General features: G+C 51.4%; 1 protein-coding gene across 1 annotated transcript in view; it reads left to right on the forward strand.

The window, feature by feature from the left end:
* NMUR1 (neuromedin U receptor 1) overlaps nt 1-8,343 on the forward strand; it is a 33,326-nt gene extending 24,983 nt beyond the window's left edge. The window contains exon 2 of the mRNA XM_060240930.1: nt 7,797-8,343. Coding sequence (XP_060096913.1) covers nt 7,797-8,200 — 404 coding nt within the window. The 3' untranslated portion in view covers nt 8,201-8,343. The remainder of the gene's footprint in view (nt 1-7,796) is intronic.
* The last annotated feature ends 12,399 nt before the right edge of the window (nt 8,344-20,742 follow it).

Genomic DNA, 20,742 nt, shown 5'->3' on the forward strand with positions numbered 1-20,742 from the left:
CCTCCCTACCTTGTGGCACTCAAAAATGTGACATTCATGTCTTGCGGCTCTCAAACATCTGATGTTTATTCTATGTGGCTCTTACATTAAGCAAGTTTGGCCACCCCTGCTCTATGGCATTATACCCCACTGATGTCACTTCCCTCTCCAACCCCTGCTGTTCTGAGCTTGATCCCCCAGAATTCCCCAGCCCTACCAGAAGCCTTTCTCCATCATTGGAAATGCAGCCATCATCTTTGGCTCTAACTGGAGTTCTCTGCCTGTGAGGATCGTGTGGTAGGAAGACGGCAGCTTGGTATAGCCTGTTCCGACCGGATCTCAGAAGCTAAGCGGGGTCAGTACTCGGAAGGGAGACCACCAAGGAAGGCTCTGCAGAGGAAGGCCACGGCCAACCACCTCTGCTTCTCATTGGCCTTGAAAGAAGAAGAACTGCAGATTTATACCCCGCCCTGAATCAAAGACTCAGAGCGGCTCACAATCTCCTCTATCTTCTCCCCCCACAACAGACACCCTGTGAGGTGGGGGCAGATTTATACCCCGCCCTTCTCCCTGAATCAGAGACTCAGAGCGGCTCACAATCTCCTCCATCTTCTCCCCCCACAACAGACACCCTGTGAGGTGGGGGCAGATTTATACCCCGCCCTTCTCCCTGAATCAAAGACTCAGAGCGGCTCACAATCTCCTCCATCTTCTCCCCCCACAACAGACACCCTGTGAGGTGGGGGCAGATTTATACCCCGCCCTTCTCCCTGAATCAGAGACTCAGAGCGGCTCACAATCTCCTCCATCTTCTCCCCCCACAACAGACACCCTGTGAGGTGGGGGCAGATTTATACCCCGCCCTTCTCCCTGAATCAAAGACTCAGAGCGGCTCACAATCTCCTCCATCTTCTCCCCCCCACAACAGACACCCTGTGAGGTGGGGGCAGATTTATACCCCGCCCTTCTCCCTGAATCAAAGACTCAGAGCGGCTCACAATCTCCTCCATCTTCTCCCCCCCACAACAGACACCCTGTGAGGTGGGGGCAGATTTATACCCCGCCCTTCTCCCTGAATCAGAGACTCAGAGCGGCTCACAACCTCCTATGTCTTCTCCCCCCACAACAGGACACCCTGTGAGGTGGGGGCAGATTTATACACCCGCCCTTCTCCCAGAGACTCAGAGCGGCTTACAATCTCCTCTATCTTCTCCCTCCACAACAGACACCCTGTGAGGTGGGTGGGGCAGGAGAGGGCTCTCACAGCTGCTGCCCTCTCAAAGACAACCTCTGCCAGAGCTCTGGCTGACCCAAGGCCATTCCAGAAGGTGCAAGGGGAGGAGTGGGGAATCAAACCCGGTTCTCCCAGATTAGAGTCTGCACACTTAACCACTACACCAAACTGGCCCTCAATCCCGTTGATGGACTTGCTGTAAGCCAGAGGTTACCTAGAAAACACCAGATATCTCCCTTGTATAATGAAAACAATGTACCTAATATCTAAAACGCATAGATAACACACAAAACACTAGTATTACTTCTGAGAAAAATTCAAACTGTTGTCACACACACAAACACACACACACACAGTTGCCAATAAATACAAGATCCAGAATAACATAAACCAAACCACCGAGTTCCATTACAGTTCCAGGCTTCCAAGGAATATTCCTGGATATTTGGATAGAGGGGGGTGGGGGAACCTTCCCAAAGCAGAGACACTCACAGCATCCCATTAACCCGAGGAGAGGCTCTGCAGGGGAAGAGGCTCGGCCCAGTGTTACTTTCCCGACTGTCGACTGTCGTTCTCCTCCCCGCTGCTGCTAGCAGCAAGGCGTGAAATGTCTGTGGGTGTGCAAATAATTCCTCATTTTGTTACTTTTAAAAAGTTCTGCTCTGGTGGAGTTTTGCTGTGGCAAGGGACTGTGGCTTTGCCAGCAGCTTGGAGTGTGTGTGTGGGGGGGGAGGGGGAACATCCTGCTATGCGCCCCACCAAACATGAAATCCTGACTATGGCCCTGCCCCATCTATTTTCCTTCCTTCCTTCCTTCCTCCCCCTCCTTTCCTTCTTTCCTTCCTTCCTTCCTTCCTTTTTTCCTCCCTCCCTCCCTTCCTCCCTCCCCCCTCATTCCCTTCCTTCCTTTTTTCCTCCCTCCCTCCCCCCTTCCTTCCTTCCTTTTTTCCTCCCTCCCTCCCGTCCTCCCTCCCCCTCCTTCCTTCCTTCCTTCCTTCCTTCCCTTCCTTCCTTCCTTCCTTCCCTTCCTTCCTTTTTCCTCCCTCCCTCCCTCTCTCCCCCTCCTTCCTTCCTTCCTTCCTTTTTTCCTCCCTCCCTTCCTTCCTCCCTCCCCCTCCTTCCTTTCTTTCCTTCCTTTTTTCCTCCCTCCCTCCCTCCCCTTCCTTCCTTTTTTCCTCCCTCCCTCCCGTCCTCTCTCCCCCTCCTTCCTTCCTTCCTTCCTTCCTTCCTTCCTTCCTTCCTTCCTTCCTTCCTTCCTTCCTTCCTTCCTTCCTTCCTTTTTCCTCTCTCCCTCCCTCTCTCCCCCTCCCTCCCTCCTTCCTTCCTTCCTTTTTTCCTCCCTTCCTCCCTCCCCCTCCTTCCTTCCTCCCTCCCCCTCCTTCCTTCCTTCCTTCCTTCCTTCCTTCCTTCCTTCCTTCCTTCCTTCCTTCCTTCCTTCCTTCCTTCCTTCCTTCCTTCCTTCCTTCCTTCCTTCCTTCCTTCCTTTCTTCCTTTCTTCCTTCCTTCCTTCCTTCCTCCCTCCTTCCTTCCCTCCCTCCCCTCCCTCCCTTCCTCCCTCCCCCCTCCTTCCTTCCTTCCTTCCTTCCCTCCCTCCCTCCCTCCCTCCCTCCTTCCTTCCTTCCTTGAGTCTAACTGGTGTGGGAATGGGCAACTGAAGCTTTCCAAGGCATGGAGGTATAAAGGGATGGTCAAACTGAAGCTCAGGAGCCACGTGTGGCTCTTCCACACAAATTGTGTGGCTCTCGCAGCCCTCGCCGCTCTGTCAGCCAGCTTGGAGAAGGCATTTGTCTTTTTCCTCAAGTCAAGCCATCTGGCAGCTTGGAGAATGCATTTAAAGTTAAAGTTGCTTTCCTTCCACCTCTCCCTCCCCATCTATTTGTCTTCCTTCCATCCTTCCAAGGTCACACCAACAGCTGCACGTGGAGGAGTGGGGAATCGAACCCAGTTCTCCCAGACTGGAGCCCACGCACTTAACCACTACACCAAACTTCCTCTCACAGCCAGTTATTATTGTACAAGTATTTAATATGAATTAATTGAGAGTGAAACTATACAGGGAATACATTTGCAGTAATTTGTTCACAGTATTATTTTTGGTTATCATCCTATTCTGTGAATCTCTCTGGCAGCTCTAAAAATAACATCTTAGAAAGTCTCTATAATTAAAGGGACAAGACCTCCCCCCCCCCTCCAGACTGTTGGCAACTCAAGGAAGGGATTGGGTTGAAAATATGTCTCAACAGTCAAGTTTTCCATTTTCAGCTAAAAGGCAATGAGGTGTAGTGGTCAGAGCAGGGGTCCTTAAACTTTTTGAGGCTGTGGGCACCTTCAGTATTTTGAAAGACTGGTGAATGCCACCCCCAAAATGGCTGCCATCGGAGGTAGAGCCAAACCAAAATGGCTGCCTCTGGAGGCAGAGCCAAATGGAATACCTCCCTCCTCATATCTCCTGGGAAGAAGGAAATCCTGTAGGGGGAATAGAACTACACATTGATTAAGGAAAGCCCCATTCCTTACCAGTCCTCCTCCTCCTCCAGTGGAAACCCCTTTTGTTTGAATAAGGGAAGGCAATAAACAGCCCTGCCATTCAGTGTCCCTACCCACTTTCTGAAATCTTGTTGGGCACTGAGGGAAGTAGTGGTCGGTGGCCTGACACCATGTTGGGGAACCCTGGGTTAGGTCAGACGAGGACCACAGAGACCAGAGTTTTGACGTGGAAGCTTGAGAGAATCGCCCTCTCTTTCTCTCCTAGCCTTGCCTACTTCACAAAGTCGTGGAAAGAGCCTGTGTGGTGTAGTGGTTGAGAGCATGGACTCTAATCGGGGGAACCCGGTTGGATTCCTCACTCCCCCCCCCCCATGCAGCTGCTGGTGTGACCTTGGGCCAGCCACAGTTCTCTCAGAGCTGTTCCTCTCAAGAGCAGTTCTCAAAAGAGCTCTCTCAGCCCCATCTACCTCACAGGGCGTCTGTGGTGGGGAGAGGAAGGGAAGGAGATTGGAAGCCGCTCTGAGACTCCTTTTTGGTAGTTAGATGTGGACAGAATGGAGCAGGGGGCAGAGGAGACAGCAAGGATGACCAGAGGCCTGGAGAACAAGCCCTGTGAGGAAAGGCTGAGGGACTTGGGAATCTTCAGTCTGGAGAAGAGGAGGTTTGGGGGGGGCGGCCATGATTAATTTCTTGGAGTATTTGAAGGGCTGTCACTTAGAGGAGGGCATGGAGTTGCTCCTGTTGGTAGCATAGGACTGCCAAGCCCCCGGTCCTGGTGGGGAATCCCCCACTCGGGAGGTTCCCAACCCGCCAGTCCACATTGGGCCGGTGGAGGGAACCTCCCCCCACCTTGCTGGCGCGATGACGTCACCCGGAAGCGACGTCATCAAAATGGCGGCGCCCGTGTGGGGCCGCTCTAAGCGTTTCCGGGAAAACTCTTTATCGTTTTTCCAGGCGCTTTAGCCATTTGGGAGGAAAAACTCTATGGTACAATAGGTACCCCTAGAGTTTTCCCCTCCCAAATGGCTAGAGCATCCAGGAAAACGATAGAGTTTTACCGGAAATGCCTAGAGCGTCCCTGCATGGGGGCGCGGCCATTTTGGTGACGTCACTTCCGGGTGACATCTCACACACACACGCAAAGCGTGCACGAAAGGCCCCCCCCCCTCTATGGGAAGCTGGGGACTTGGCAACGCTATGGCAGCAGGGGAGAGGACTTGCCATAATGGGTCCAAATTAAGGGCAGGAAGGTACCAGCTGGATATTAGGAAATACCTTTTTACATTTTTGTTGTTCAATAGTGGAATCAGGGATGCTCTAGGCTGATCCTGCATTGAGCAGGGGGCTGGACTAGATGGCCTCTGTGACTCCTCCGAATTCTATGATTCTATAATGGAGCATCCTCAATAGTTGGATATTGCACCTCTTTAGGCAAGAGGATCTGGGAGGGAAAGAGTATTATCTCATTGGGGTACACTCAGGGCTTTTTTTGTAGCAGAAACTCCTTTGCATATTAGGCTACGCCCGCCCCGATGTAGCCAATCCTCAAAGAGCTTACAGGGCCCTTATTCCAGGGCCTACTGTAAGCTCCAGGATTGGCTACATCAGGGGTGTGTGGCCTAATATGCAAAGGAGCTCCTGCTACAAAAAAAAGCCCTGGGTACACTCGGCAAGGTGGCCTCACCCGCCTTGCATGGGTTAGATGTTGAAGAAGAAGAAGAAGAAGAAGATACTGGATTTATATCCCGCTGTTTCCTCCGAAGAGTCTCAGAGCGGCTCACAATCCCCTTTACCTTCCTCCCCCACAGCAGACACCCTGTGAAGTGGGTGGGGCTGAGAGAGCTCTGACAGAAGCTGCGCTTTCAAGGAGAACTCCTGCGAGAGCTATGGCTGACCCAAGGCCATTCCAGCAGCTGCAAGTGGAAGAGTGGGGGATCAAACCTGGTTCTCCCAGATAAGAGTCCGCACACTTCACCACTACACCAGACTGGCCTCTTTGGCCCTTGCTTGCCATCTGTGGTTCAACTTATATATGGCCTCTCTTCTTCTCTCTCTTACCTGGGCTTGGAGCTGTAGTAGGCTTCCCAATCCCCAGGACCCAGCGGGGGTTCTCCCGCTTTCCCAGGCTCCTTCCCGCCCCCAGTCAGCTGGCCGGCAGGGGGAAGCCCCGCCCCCAAAGCCACCATGTGACTTTCCCCTTCCGGAGGCTTCAGTCTCCGATTGAAAGGCTACCTCTTTTTAGGTAGAAGCACCAAATTTTCAGTATAGCATCTAGTGCCTCTCCCCAAAATACCCCCCAAGTTTCAAAATGATTGGACCAGGGGGTCCAATTCTATGAGCCCCAAAAGAAGGTGCCCCTATCCTTCATTATTTCCTATGGAAGGAATACATTTTAAAAGATGTGCTGTCCCGTTAAATATGATGGCCAGAACTCCCTTGGAGTTCAATTATGCTTGCCACACCCTTGTTCCTGGCTCCGCCCCCAATGTCTCCTGGCTCCACCCCCAAAGTCTCTTGGCTCCACCCCCAAAGTCCTCAGATATTTCTTGAATTGGACTTGGCAACCCTAAGCTGTAGCAAGTTAACCTTTTTGGAACTTAATCTGTTCCCAATGTTAAATATCCCTACATGGATATGTCTGTAAGATGTGCTTTTATTTTTGTCAATAAAATTTCCTTCTCTTGTTACCGCTGGAGTCAGATCATCTTTGTAATTGGTTTGAACAGCATTTTCCCCTTCACCGGGGAAACGTGGAGGATTGGGGATACTGCATAAAGCAGGGGTGGCCAAGCTTGCTTAACGTAAGAGCCACAAAGAAGAAACATCAGATGTTTGAGAGCTGGAAAACATGAATGTCAGAGAGAATAATAGAATCCTGGAGCTGGAAGGGACCTCCAGGGTCATCTAGTCCAACCCCCTGCACAATGCAGGAAACTCACAAACACCTCCCCCTAAATTCACAGGATCCTCATTGCTGTCAGATGGCCATCTAGCCTCTGTTGAAAAACCTCCAAGGAAGGAGAGCCCACCACCTCCCGAGGAGGAAGCCTGTTCCACTGAGGAATCGCTCTAACGGTCAGGAAGTTCTTCCTAATGTTGAGCCAGGAACTCTTCTTATTTAATTTCAACCCATTAGTTCTGGTTCTACCTTCTGGGGCCACAGAAAACAATTCCACACCATCCTCTGTATGACAGCCCTTCAAGGAATTGAAGATGGTGACCATATCACCTCTTAGCTGCCTTGTCTCCAGGCTAAACACGTCCAGCTCCTTCAACCTTTCTTCATAGGGCTTGGTCTTCAGATAATTTGAGAGCTGCAAGACAAGGAAGGAAAGGAAAGGAGGAAGGAAGGAAGGAAGGAAGGAAGGAAGGAAGGAAGGAAGAAAGGAAGAAAGGAAAATAGATGGGGGGAAGGAAGGAAAGAAAGGCGGAGGGAAGGAAGGAAAGAAGGGAGGAAGGAAGGATGGATGGAAAGAAGGAAGGAAGGAAAATAGATGGGGAGGAAGGAAGGAAGGAAGGAAGGAAGGAAGGAAGGAAGGAAGGAAGGAAGGAAGGAAGGAAGGAAGGAAAATAGATGGGGAGGAAGGAAGGAAAGAAAGGCGGAAGGAAGGAAAGAAGGGAGGAAGGAAGGATGGAAGGAAGGAAGGAAAATAGATGGGGAGGAAGGAAGGAAGGAAAGGTGGAAAGAAGGAAGGAAGGAAAGAAGGAAGGAAGCGAGGAAGGAAGAAAGGAAGGCAAATAGATGGGGGAGGGAGGAGGGAAGGAGAGCTGGAAAGAAAGAACTTTAACTTTAAAGGCATTCTCCAAGCTACTGGCTGGCTTGGCGAAACAATTTAAAGAGACAAATGCCTTTTCCAAGCTGGCTGACAGAGTAGTGGGGGCTTGAAGAGCCACACAATATGTGTGAAAGCCACGTGTGGCTCCTCAGCCACTGTTTGGCGTACCCTGGCATTAAGTTTCTGTGCTTCCAAGTCAAAATCGATTTTTTTTCTTTTAACATTTAACCCAATACCTAAGTCCAGGCCTGTCGAGTCACCTTCCTCCAACCAGAACACAGGCCCAGATTCACCCCTTGCTTTCTGTCTTTGGTCCACAGTCATGCTGGTGGTCGTGTTTGGCATCTGCTGGGCTCCTTTCCACACCGACCGCCTTGTCTGGAGCTTCGTCACCCATTGGACCGACAGAATGCTGCAGATGTTCCAGTACATCCACATCCTCTCGGGCGTCTTCTTCTACCTGAGCTCGGCCGCCAACCCCATCCTTTACAACCTGATGTCCACCCGCTTCCGCGAGATGTTCAAGGAGGTGATGTGCCACGGACGCTTCCGGAAGCTGGGCTCCCGCAAGTACTCGCCCAGCAGCACCCGCGCCACCATGCGCAGCACCGTCTCTGAGCACATCCCAGGAGGCAACGGGCTGCCGCTTTCGGACATGGAGGAATACGACTTGGATGCCGAGGGGGAGGAGAACGAGGAGGAACAGGAGGCCCCGTATCTCTGAGCCCCCCCCCCCCCGAATGGGCTAGACTTGTGGGGGAGTGTAAGCTCCTCGGGGCAGGGGACTGTCCACTGCACAAATGCTGTACTTTGATGGCCTTGTGTAAATAATAGAGAGCAGTGCCAGGAGAATTCAAGGACGGCCTTTGCCTCCTTTCTTCCCGCCTAGTCTTGAAGTCGTAGGGTTGCCAATCCCCAGGTGGGGGCAGGGGATCCCCCAGATTGGAGGCCCTCCCCCCCGCTTCAGGGTTTTCAGGAAGCAGGGGGAGGGAAGGGAAATGTCTGCTGGGAACTCTGTTATTCCCTATGGAGATTTATTCCCATAGAAAATCATGGAAAATTGATCTGCGGGTATCTGGGGCTCTGGGGGGGGCTGTTTTTTGGGGTAGAGGCACCAAATTTTCAGTATAGCATCTAGTGCCTCTCCCCAAAATACCCCCCAAGTTTTGAAAAGATTGGACCAGGGGGTCCAATTCTATGAGCCCCAAAAGAAGGTGCCCCTATCCTTCATTATTTCCTATGGAAGGAAGGAATTGAAAAGGTGTGCTGTCCCTTTAAATGTGATGGCCAGAACTCCCTTTGGAGTTCAGTTATGCTTGTCACAGCCTTGATCTTGGCTCCACCCCCAAAGTCTCCTGGCTCCACCCCCAAAGTCTCCAGATATTTCTTGGAATTGGACTTGGCAACCCTATCTTGAAGTCTTGAGCCCAACTGAGTTATGAACTAAAGGCTACCTTTTGTTAGGGTTAGAAAAGAATCTGTCTCTCTGTATCACTAGGTCTCTGTCTCTCTCTCTTTCTCTCTGTTTCTGTATCTCCATCTCTCTTTCTCTGTTGCCATGGCTCCATGTCTCTTTCTCTCTCTGTCTGTCTCTGTATCTCTGTCTCCATCTCTCTCTGCCTCTCTCCCTCAGGCTCTTTCTCTCTGTCTCTGTCTCTTTTTCTGTCATTGCCTCTTACCGTTTTCGCACACAGCTTACCACGCGGTCACGTTTCTGTTCTCTCCGCAGCGTCCGTCAGATTTCCCACCATCTGCGCCGGAGTTACGGGAAGTGCCGCGGCTTTCGCGTAGCAAATGTTAACTGGGTTTTAGCGGCTTACGTTTGCTATGCAAAAGCCGCGGCACTTCCTGTAACTTCGGCGCAGATGGTGGGAAATCCAACGGACGCTGCTGAGAGAACAGGAACGTGACCGCGTGGTAAGCTGTGTGCAAAACCGGTATCTGTCTCTTTTTCTGTCATTCTCTCAGTCGCTGTTTCTCCGTCTAGCTGTCTTTCTCTGGCCTTTTTTCTCTGTCTCTGTCTCTCTGTCCTGGACTGGATTAACAAAGGCCTAGTAGGCACTGGCCTATGGGCCCCAATGCCTTTAGGGACCCCAGGCCGGCTTTTCCCCCGTCTCCCCCCGCCCCCGCTTGCAGCTCTTGGAAGCCAGCCCGTGCAGCCAGCAACTGAGCCGCTCTGCCTGATTTGCCTGGTGTGGCGGCTGCTAGCTTTGTCGCCAAGTTTGCCTCTCTCTGTCTCTCCCCTGCAGCTTTGTCAAAGGGGCTTTTGAGAAGGGGCCTGCAGGCTGCAGTGGGGGCCATGGGCGGTGGAGTGTCTGCTCCAACTCTAATTTGCAAGACCCCCCCCCTGAGATTTTGACTGCCTAGGGGCCTCCACAGAGCCAGTTTGGTGTAGTGGCTAAGTGTGCGGACTCTTATCTGGGAGAACCGGGTTTGATTCCCCACTCCTCCGCTTGCACCTGCTGGAATGGCCTTGGGCCAGCCAGAGCTCTCGTAGGAGTTGTCCTTGAAAGGGCAGCTTCTGTCAGAGCTCTCTCAGCCCCACCCACCTCACAGGGTGTCTGCTGTGGGGGAGGAAGGTAAAGGAGATTGTGAGCCCCTCTGAGACTCTTCGGAGCGGAGGGCGGGATATAAATCCAATATCTTCATCATCATCTTCTTAATCCAGCACTGTCCCTGTTTCTCTCTGTACCTGTCGCTTTCCCTCTCTATCTCTCTCCCCGCCGTTGCTTCTCTGTCTCTAGGGAGTCTCTGTCTCTCTTTCCCTCTCTTGGCTGATGGCTGCAAGGGAAGCCACATCCCCAGACTTCCTCGCAGTGGACAGTTACCATCACTTTCCCCAACGCTAGCTCCGAAGCTTCCTTCAAAACGGCAGCTACCGCCTTCCAACTCATGGCGTTTGTTCGGCACAGAGGAAGAGGTTTTGTGGCGCGAAAGGGACAGAAGGGATCTCTTCCTCCTCCACCCATCCGGGGCAGAACGTTCTCCAGCCACCTGACGCCAGAGGCCAGGAGGGAGTTCACTGTTTGCCTTTCAGGGCCCGCCCCCTCCACCCGGCTATACCTGCCACCGCCGCGGCTGTCGTGTGCTTCCTTTGTGCCAAAATGTCGAAGCGCATCCTTGAAGTGGACCGCCGTTGGCTTGGTTCACACATGCATGAGACGCTTATAGAGTTCTGATCCGATTAAACGTGACTGTGTCTGAAAAGCGTTGTATTTCAGGCGACGCAAAACTCCTGTCTGAGCTGGTCGTGTTTATGTGGTCGTCCGTTTACACGTGCGCGCGCGCACACACACACACATCATTCACAGGTAGGGTTGCCAGCCTCTGGAATGACAACTGATCTGCAAATGACAACGATCCGTTCTCCAGGAGGAGATGGCAGCTTTAGAGGGTGGACTTTAGAGCAGGGGTGTCAAACTCAGTCGGGGTAGAACGGATAAAAGGAAGTCCTTCTTCACCCAAAGGGTGATTAACATGTGGAATTCACTGTAGCAGGAGGTGGTGGCGGCTGCGAGCATAGCCAGCTTCAAGAGGGGATTGGATAAGCATATGGAGCAGAGGTCCATCAGTGGCTGTTAGCCACAGTGTATTGTTGGAACTCTCTGTCTGGGGCAGGGATGCTTTGTATTCTCGGTGCTTTGGGGCGGAGGGGGGGGGGGTCAACAGCGGGAGGAGGGCTTCTGGTGTCCTGGCTCCACTGATGGGCCTCCTGATGGCACCTGCGGCTTTTTTAGCCACTGTGTGACACAGAGTGTTGGACTGGATGGGCCATTGGCTTGATCCAGCATGGCTTCTCTTATGTTCTTATGTGACACAGAGTGTTGGACTGGAGGGGCCATTAGCCTAATCCAGCATGGCTTCACTTATGTTCTTATGTGACACAGAGTGTTGGACTGGATGGGCCATTGGCCTGCTCCAACATGGCTTCTCTTCTGTTCTTATGTGACACAGAGTTTTGGACTGGAGGGGCCACTGGTCTGATCCAACAGGGCTTCTCTTATGTTCTTATGTGACACAGAGTGTTGGACTGGAGGGGCCACTGGCCAGATCCAACAGGGCTTCTCTTATGTTCTTATGTAACACAGAGTGTTGGACTGGAGGGGCCACTGGCCTGATCCAACATGGCTTCTCTTCTGTTCTTATGTGACACAGAGTGTTGGACTGGAGGGGCCACTGGCCTGATCCAACATGGCTTCTCTTATGTTCTTATGTGACACAGAGTGTTGGACTGGAGGGGCCACTGGCCTGATCCAACAGGGCTTCTCTTATGTTCTTATGTGACACAGAGTGTTGGACTGGAGGGGCCACTGGCCTGATCCAACATGGCTTCTCTTATGTTCTTATGTGACACAGAGTGTTGGACTGGAGGGGCCACTGGCCTGATCCAACAGGGCTTCTCTTATGTTCTTATGTGACACAGAGTGTTGGACTGGAGGAGCCACTGGCCAGATCCAACAGGGCTTCTCTTATGTTCTTATGTGACACAGAGTGTTGGACTGGAGGGGCCACTGGCCAGATCCAACAGGGCTTCTCTTATGTTCTTATGTGACACAGAGTGTTGGACTGGAGAGGCCACTGGCCTGATCCAACAGGGCTTCTCTTATGTTCTTATGTGACACAGAGTGTTGGACTGGAGGGGCCACTGGCCTGATCCAACAGGGCTTCTCTTATGTTCTTATGTGACACAGAGTGTTGGTCTGGAGGGGCCACTGGCCTGATTCAACAGGGCTTCTCTTATGTTCTTATATGACTCAGAGTGTTGGACTGAATGGGCCATTGGCCTGATTCAACAGGGCTTCTCTTATGTTCTTATACATATACACACATACACTACTCTGGAGTAGTGTTGCCAACAAATACATATATATACATGTATCTGGACGGGCAAGTCTGATACTCTCCCCAAAATGTCAATGAAATTGCTGAGCAGTGAGAGGAAGTCCTTCACACCAGAGAGTGATTAACACATGGGATTCACTGCCACAGGAGGTGGCGGCGGCTACAAGCACAGACAGCTTCAAGAGGGGAATGGATAAGCATATGGAGCAGAGGCCCATCAGTGGTTGTTAGCCACAGCTTATCGTTAGAACTCTCTGGAGCACTGATGCTCTGTATTCTGGTGCTTGCGGGGCGGCACAGTGGAAGGACTTCTAGCCCCACCGGTGGACCTCCTGATGGCACTTGGGTTTGGGGGGGTTTTTGGCCACTGTGTGACACAGAGTGTTGGACTGAACTAACCACCCCTGCGCTATTACAACCAGTGTTCTCTCTAAGCTAGCTCACAGATTTTTAGCCTCCTGCTTAGCTCAGGAAGGATGCCCTCAGAGCACACTAATTTATGCAGCTGCTCACAACTTTAATGGTTGGCTTGGCTCCGAGAAAAGATGTAAAGAGACGAATCCCTTCTCCGAGCTGGCCAATAGCGCAGCGGGGGCTTTGAGAGCCACACCATGTGCATGAAAGAGCCACATGTGGCTCCCCGAGCTGGAGTTTGGCCACCCCTGATCTTTATTGTTTCCTCTAAAAAAAAACACCCACATGGATTTGCAGCAATACTTATTGCCCTGTCAGGAGGGATTTTTGCCGTTTCATCTAAATACATTAAAAAATACCGCCCCTGCCTCACAGCTCCATTTGGGATCTAAATGAAATACGTCTCTTGGGAGATCAGCTGCTCCTGTGTCTTTTATTTGTGTCGAGAGTGGCGGTTTGTGCCATTTTAGAGCTCCAAAGGCTCTAAATCTAAAAGCGTTCGCAACGGGGGATGTAGTTTAAAAAGAAAAAGAAAGAAAAGACATCTCGGTTGAGGAGGATATAAACTAAATTGTTCGGAAAGTGAGTGGAGGCTGTATATAGGCCGTGTGCTTATTGATTTAGTTTGATTTATTTTGCGAATATATAGTCCGCCCCTTTTCCAAGATGGGCTCAGGGCGGATTACGACACAACAAAACGGTTAAAACCATACAATAAAATGGTTAAAAATTAAACAGTTAAAACCATTCAAAAGAATGAAATAAGGCAGCGGCGGTGGTACAAATATTGTCCACAAATTGAGAGACAGGAATCATAGGTGTCTTGAAGAAGAAGATATTGGATTTATATTCCGCCCTCCACTCCGAAGAGTCACGGAGCGGCACAATCTCCTTTACCTTCCTCCCCCCACAACAGACACCCTGTGAGGTAGATGAAGATATTGGATTTATATCCCGCCCTCCACTCCGAAGAGTCTCAGAGCGGCTCACAATCTCCTTTCCCTTCCTCCCCCACAACAGATACCCTGTGAGGTAGATGAAGATATTGGATTTATATCCCGCCCTCCACTCCGAAGAGTCTCAGAGCGGCTCACAATCTCCTTTCCCTTCCTCCCCCACAACAGACACCCTGTGAGGGAGATGAAGATATTGGATTTATATCCCCGCCCTCCACTCCGAAGAGTCTCAGAGTGGCTCACAATCTCCTTTCCCTTCCTCCCCCACAACAGACACCCTGTGAGGTAGATGAAGATTTTGGATTTACATCCCGCCCTTCCACTCCGAAGAGTCACAGAGGGGCTCACAATCTCCTTTACCTTCCTCCCCCACAACAGACACCCTGTGAGGGAGATGAAGATATTGGATTTATATCCCACCTTCCACTCCAAAGAGTCTCAGAGCGGCTCACAATCTCCTTTCCCTTCCTCCCCCACAACAGACACCCTGTGAGGTAGATGAAGATTTTGGATTTACATCCCGCCCTCCACTCCGAAGAGTCACAGAGCGGCTCACAATCTCCTTTCCCTTCCTCCCCCACAACAGACACCCTGTGAGGGAGATGAAGATATTAGATTTATATCCCACCCTCCACTCCAAAGAGTCTCAGAGCGGCTCACAATCATATGGGGATACCAACCTCCAGGTGGGACCTGGGGATCCCCTGGAATTACAGCTTCTCTCCAGACAACAGAGATCAGTTCCCCAGGAGGAAACGGATGCTTTGGAGGGTTGACTTTACGGTATTGTGCCCCATGGAGGTCCCTGTCCTCCGCAAGCTCCATCCCCAAATCCAGGGGGCTTTTTTTGTAGCAGGAACTCCTTTGCATATTAAACTCAATGTTCCCTCTAAGCTGCAGAGTCCTGTGATCACAAATTCTGCTTCATGAGCGACTGGCATCCAAGCTGTGAGCTGCGGCATCAATTAGTGTGCTCTGAGGCCATTTTTTCCAATTCTTTGAGCCCCCAAAGAAGGTGTTCCTCGCCTTCCTTGTTTCCAATGGAGGGAAAGCGTTTAAAAGGTGTGCGGTCGCTTTAACTGTGACGGCCAGAACTCCCTTTATTTATTTATTTATTACTTTGCATTTATATCCCGCCCTCTCCGCAAGCGGACTCAGGGCAGCTTACAGTATCATAAAAACAATCAATTCCATAAAACATATAAAACCATAATACACTTATCAGTTTAAAACTATTTGCGCTGTCTCAATCCAGTCTGGCGGTAGTGGGTTCTGACTATGACCGCCAGCTTCTGCAGGATGTCCGGTGGCAGCCCATTTTCAGTCAACCAGAAAAGCCTGTCTAAACAGTTCGGTCTTACAGGCCCTGCGGAACGCCGACAAATCCCGCAGGGCCCTTATAGCTTCTGGGAGGGTGTTCCAGAGTTCTGGTGCTGCCACCGAGAAGGCCCTAGATCTTGTTGCGCATAGCCTGGCTTCTTTTGGGCCAGGGGCAGACAGCAGATTTTTTGTCCCTGATCGCAGTGCTCTCTGGGGGATATATGGGGAAAGGCGGTCCCGTAGATAGGCAGGTCCCTGACCATAAAGGGCTTTAAAGGTTAATACCAACACCTTGAAGCGAACTCGGAACACAACAGGCAACCAGTGCAGCTCTCTCAGCACTGGCCGAATGTGCTCCCGTCGTGGTAGCCCCATTAACAGCCGTGCCGCAGCGTTCTGCACTAGTTGTAGTCTCTGGGTTAGCGTCAGGGGTAGCCCCGTGTAGAGAGCATTACAGTGATCTATTCTTGAGGTGACCGTAGCATGGATTACCGTCGCTAGGTCGCTGCGGTCCAGGTAAGGAGTTCAGTCATGCTTATCACATCCTTGCTTCTGGCCCCACCCCCCAAAGTCTCCTGGCTCCACCCCCAAAGTCCCCAGCGGTTTCTTGACTCAGACTTGACGCCCCTATCTGCAGTCAGGCAGTGAGGCCAGGCGTGAGGAGGGGAGACAGAGGGAACTGGGAGAGGGGGCTGCAGGAGGCTCGGGGGCAAATTTGGGATCGGCTCTGTCCGTGGGCGGCCGAACGGATGCTCAATACAGCCTGTGGCGGAACCGGCCCGATTCTGCCTTCAGACCCGGTCCCGTCTGCTCCCTATGGAGTCGCCAACTCCTGGAGGGAGCTATTTCTCCTCCTGCCCCTTGGGCTCGCTGCCACCACCTGCTCAGTCTAGGGGTCCAGATTGGGAGGAACAGGACTCCCAATCCCCCTCTCCAGCTATGAGGCCAGGCCTCAATGTCCTCTGCCACCCTGTACTTGGGTTTCACAGAGACCTCAGCACTTCTTTGGGGCACCCCTGGAGGATTGGCACCTTATCCAACTGTATGCCTTCCCCCTTGCCCGGGGCCCCCTTTATAAAACAGCGTGGTCTAAAGAGGTTTGGGGATCTATGTGGTACAGAGATTGACTGCCAGCATTTAAAACAGAAAAACTATTTATTTACAAGAGAAAAAGATAGGAAAAGAAAAACAAAACAAAAACAGTTGCATTTAAAAAATTAGCGCAGCACAGCACCCGTACAGCAAACAGCATGACAAACAAAATGTGGTTTTAAACGCGTCCTACTGTCCCTGATCTAAACACGCCCTGCCTTTTTGGATGACTTACTTGGTCTTACTGCCTGGAGGCCTCATTTTCCTGAGCAGGCCTCCCCCACAGGCAGGAGCTCACAGGCAAGCAACCTCTCTTCCAGAGCGCCAGCTGCAAACTGCCAAACTCCTCCTCCTAACTCACATGCAGAGAACAAAAGAACTTCCTTCCTCTCTAGGAGACTTTCCCCCTAGAGTTGTTGGTTTGGCTCTGGAAGGGAGGGGGGGAGGAGGGGAAGGCTAGGCCCAAGCCTGCTTGGCAGTTTAGCGATCCCTCCCAATGAAGCACCAACATGGATTAAAATGGCGTTTCTCCACACAGCCTGTTACCCAGTTATGAATATTGATGAAGGCTCCAGCTGAAAAATAAAATGCTAATTTGTTCGGCATTAACTGATGCAAGATTCCTGAATGCTGTGCTGGGGAGAGGGGAAGGAGCACACCGTTCCTTTGCCAGTAAAATTTCCCAGTAAAGCTTCAGTAGGTTGAGAAGGGCGTCTAAAACAGGAGTGTCAAACATGCAGTTTGGGGGCCGGATTAGGCCCTCGGAGGGCTCCTAGCAGGCCCCCGAGCAGCTGGCTATCATCTGCTTCCTTCTCCCTCTTCCTTGCTTCCTTCTCCATCGCAGCTTGCTTTGCCGGCTTTGCTCAATTGCAGAGGAGCTACAGAGCAAAACCTCTGTTTTCTCCACTGGCTGAGGCTCCTTCCTTGGGAAGGAATAGCTTGCTTTGCCAGGCTCTCACAATCGCACAGCAGAGCTACTGAGACAAACCTTCCTTCTGTTGACTGAGGCTTCCCAACCACCCCAGTCCCTGGGGAAGGAAGGGAAGAGCCAGAACTTGAGAGCCAGTTTTGTGTAGTGGTTAAGTGTGCGGATTCTTATCTGGGAGAACCAGGTTTGATTCCCCACTCCTCCACTTGCACCTGCTGGCATGGCCTTGGGTCAGCCATAGCTCTGGCAGAGGTTGTCCTTGAAAGGGCAGCTGCTGTGAGAGTCCTCTCCAGCCCCACCCACCTCACAGGGTGTCTGTTGTGGGGGAGGGAGATAAAGGAGATTGTGAGCCGCTCTGAGACTCTTGAGTGGAGGGCGGAATATAAATCCAATGTCTTCTTCTTCTTCAGAACTTCCTTTGCCCAGTTCCCTGGATCCCATGGGAGAGATACAAAGAAAGCACCTTTAAGTCCAATGAGGGCTAACATTTTAAGAAGGTTTTAAGTTTTTAAATATATATATATATTTGTCTTTGTCTGTGTTCTTTATACAATTTATATCTCTGCTATCTAATCTTAAATAGGTACACACATGGCCCAGCCCAACTCATCATGGCCCAACCCCTCAATGTCTCATTTATGACAGATCTGGCCCTCATAACAAATGAGTTCGACACCCCTGGTCTAAAACAAGGACAGACTCTCTGCATTATAACCCCCAGAGGTCCCTCTCCTCCCTACACCCCGCCTTCTCCAGAATCCACCCTTCAGTCTCCAGGAATTTCCCCATTCCAACGACAGCAACAAAGTTCTTCACCCAAAGACTAATGACCATGTAGAAGACATTGCTGCAGGAGGTGGAGGCAGCTACAAGTGTAGACAGGTTCAAGAGAGGACCGGAGATACATCCGGAGCAGAAGTCCATTGGTGGCTATTAGTCACAAGGTATAAATCAAGGGTGGCCAAACTGTGGCTTGGGAGCCACACGTGTCTCTTTCACACATATTGGGTGGCTCTCAAAGCCCCCACTATCCCATCAGCCAGTTTGGGGAATGCATTTAAAATTGTTTTCTTTCCACCTCTCTCTTCCTCCTCCCTTGCCCATTTTCCTTCCTTCCTTGAGAACCAATTTGGTGTAGTGGTTAAGTGCACGGATTCTTCTCTGGGAGAACTGGGTTTGATTCCCCACTCCTCCACTTGCACCTGCTAGCATGGCCTTGGGTCACCCATAGCTCTTGTAGGAGTTGTCCTTGAAAGGGAAGCTGCTGTGAGAGTCCTCTCAGCCCCACCCACCTCACAGGGTGTCTGTTGTGGGGGAGGAAGGTAAAGGAGATTGTGACCTCTCTGAGACTCTGAGATTCAGAGTATAGAGCGGAATATAAATCCAATATCTTCATCTCCTTCCTTCCTTCCTTCCTTCCTTCCTTCCTTCCTTCCTTCCTTCCTTCCTTCCTTCCTGGTGCTTGGGGGGGGGGGCACAGTGAGAGGGCTTCTAGTGTCCTGGCCCTGCTGGTGGACCTCCTGGTGGCACCTGAGCTTTAGCCACTGTGTGACACAGAGTGTTGGCCTGGAAGGGCCATTGGCCTGATCCAACATGGCTTCTCTTACGTTCTTATGCCTGGGGCAGTGATGCTCTGTATTCTTGGTGCTTGAGGGGAAAACAGTGGGAGGGTGTCTAGTGTCCTGGCCCTGCTGGTGGACTTCCTGATGGCACCTGGGTTTGGACCCCTGTGTGACACAGAATGTTGGGCTGGATGGGCCACTGGCCTGATCCAATATGGCTTCTCTTGTGTTCTTAAGTGACACAGAGTGTTGGACTGGAGGGGCCATTGGCCTGATCCAACATGGCTTCTCTTCTGTTCTTATGTGACACGGAGTGTTGGACTGGAGGGGCCATTGGCCTGATCCAACATGGCTTCTCTTACGTTGTTATGTGACACAGAGTGTTTTACTGGAAGGGCCATTGGCCTGATCCAACATGGCTTCCCTTATGTTCTTATGTGACACAGAGTTTTGGACTGGATGGGCCATTGGCCTGATCCAACATGGCTTCCCTTATGTTGGCCTGATCCAACATGATCCAACATGGCTTCCCTTATGTTGGCCTGATCCAACATGATCCAACATGGCTTGATTGGAGTGTTGGATTGGAGGGGCCATTGGCCTGATCCAACATGGCTTCTCTTATGTTCTTATGTGACACAGAGTATAGGACTGGAAGAGCCATTGGCCTAGTCCAACATGGCTTCTCTCATGTGACACAGAGTGCTGGACTGGAGGAGCCATTGGCCTGGTCAAACATGGCTTCTCTTATGTTCTCTTTGGTTCTTATCCTGAGCCCCGCCCCCCTCAAATCCTTGCCCTCCTCAGACTCCATCCTCAACATCACCAGGAATTCTTGAACCCAGAACTGGCAACCTTAGCACTTGTCAAGCTGCTCTTAGAGCAGAGCTGAGGTCTGGTCTGATCCTGGCATCCACCCGAGAACGGCCTGTTTGCACCTGTGTCCCCAGTCATGTGGGCAGTGCTTTAGAACAGGGCCAACGGTAGCTCTCCAGATTTTTTTTACCTACGACTCCCATCAGCCCCAGCCAGTATGGCCAATGGCTGGGGCTGATGGGAGTTGTAGGCAAAAAAAAAAACATTTGGAGAGCTGCCGTTGGCCACCCCTGCTTTAGAATATAAGAACATAAGAGAAGCCATGTTGGATCAGAACAATGCCCCATCCAGTCCAACACTCTGTGGCACACAGTGGCCAAAACCCAGGGGTCATAAGGAGGTCCACCAGCAGGGCCAGAACTCTAGAAACCCTCCCACAGTTGCCCCCGTAAGCACCAAGAATACAGAACATCACTGTCCCAGACATAAGAACATAAGAGACGCCAAGTTGGATCAGGCCAGTGGCCCATCCAGTCTAACACTCTGTGTCACAGAAGAACATAAGAGAAGCCATGTTGGATCAGGCCAGTGGCCCATCCAGTCTAACACTCTGTGTCACAGAAGAACATAAGAGAAGCCATCTTGGATCAGGCCAGTGGCCCATCCAGTCTAACACTCTGTGTCACAGAAGAACATAAGAGAAGCCATCTTGGATCAGGCCAGTGGCCCATCCAGTCTGTGTCACAGAAGAACATAAGAGAAGCCATCTTGGATCAGGCCAGTGGCCCATCCAGTCTAACACTCTGTGTCACAGAAGAACATAAGAGAAGCCATCTTGGATCAGGCCAGTGGCCCATCCAGTCTAACACTCTGTGTCACCTAGTGGCCAAAAAACCAGGCACCATGAGGAGGTCCATCAGTGGGGCCAGGACACTACAAGCCCTCCCACTGTTGTCCCTCCCAAGCACCAAGAATACAGAGCATGGTGATTAACATGAGGAATTCACTGCCACAGGAGGTGGTGGCGGCTACAAGCATAGCCAGCTTCAAGAGGGAATTGGGAAAAAAATATGAAGCAGAGGTCCATCAGTGGCTATTAGTCACAGCATATTGTTGGAACTGTGTGGGGCAGTGATGCTCTGTATTCTTGGTGCTTGTGGGGGGGGGCAAAGAGGAAGGGCTTCTAGCCCCACTTGCGAACCTCCTGATGGCACTTGGGGGGTTTATTTGGCCACTGTGTGACATAGAGTGTTGGACTGGAGGGGCCATTGGTCTGATCCAACAGGGCTTCTCTTATGTTCTTATGTGACTCAGAGTGTTGGACTGGAGGGGCCTT

The sequence above is a fragment of the Heteronotia binoei genome, chromosome 6 (genome assembly GCF_032191835.1).
Source record: "Heteronotia binoei isolate CCM8104 ecotype False Entrance Well chromosome 6, APGP_CSIRO_Hbin_v1, whole genome shotgun sequence".
Lineage (NCBI taxonomy): Eukaryota > Metazoa > Chordata > Lepidosauria > Squamata > Gekkonidae > Heteronotia > Heteronotia binoei.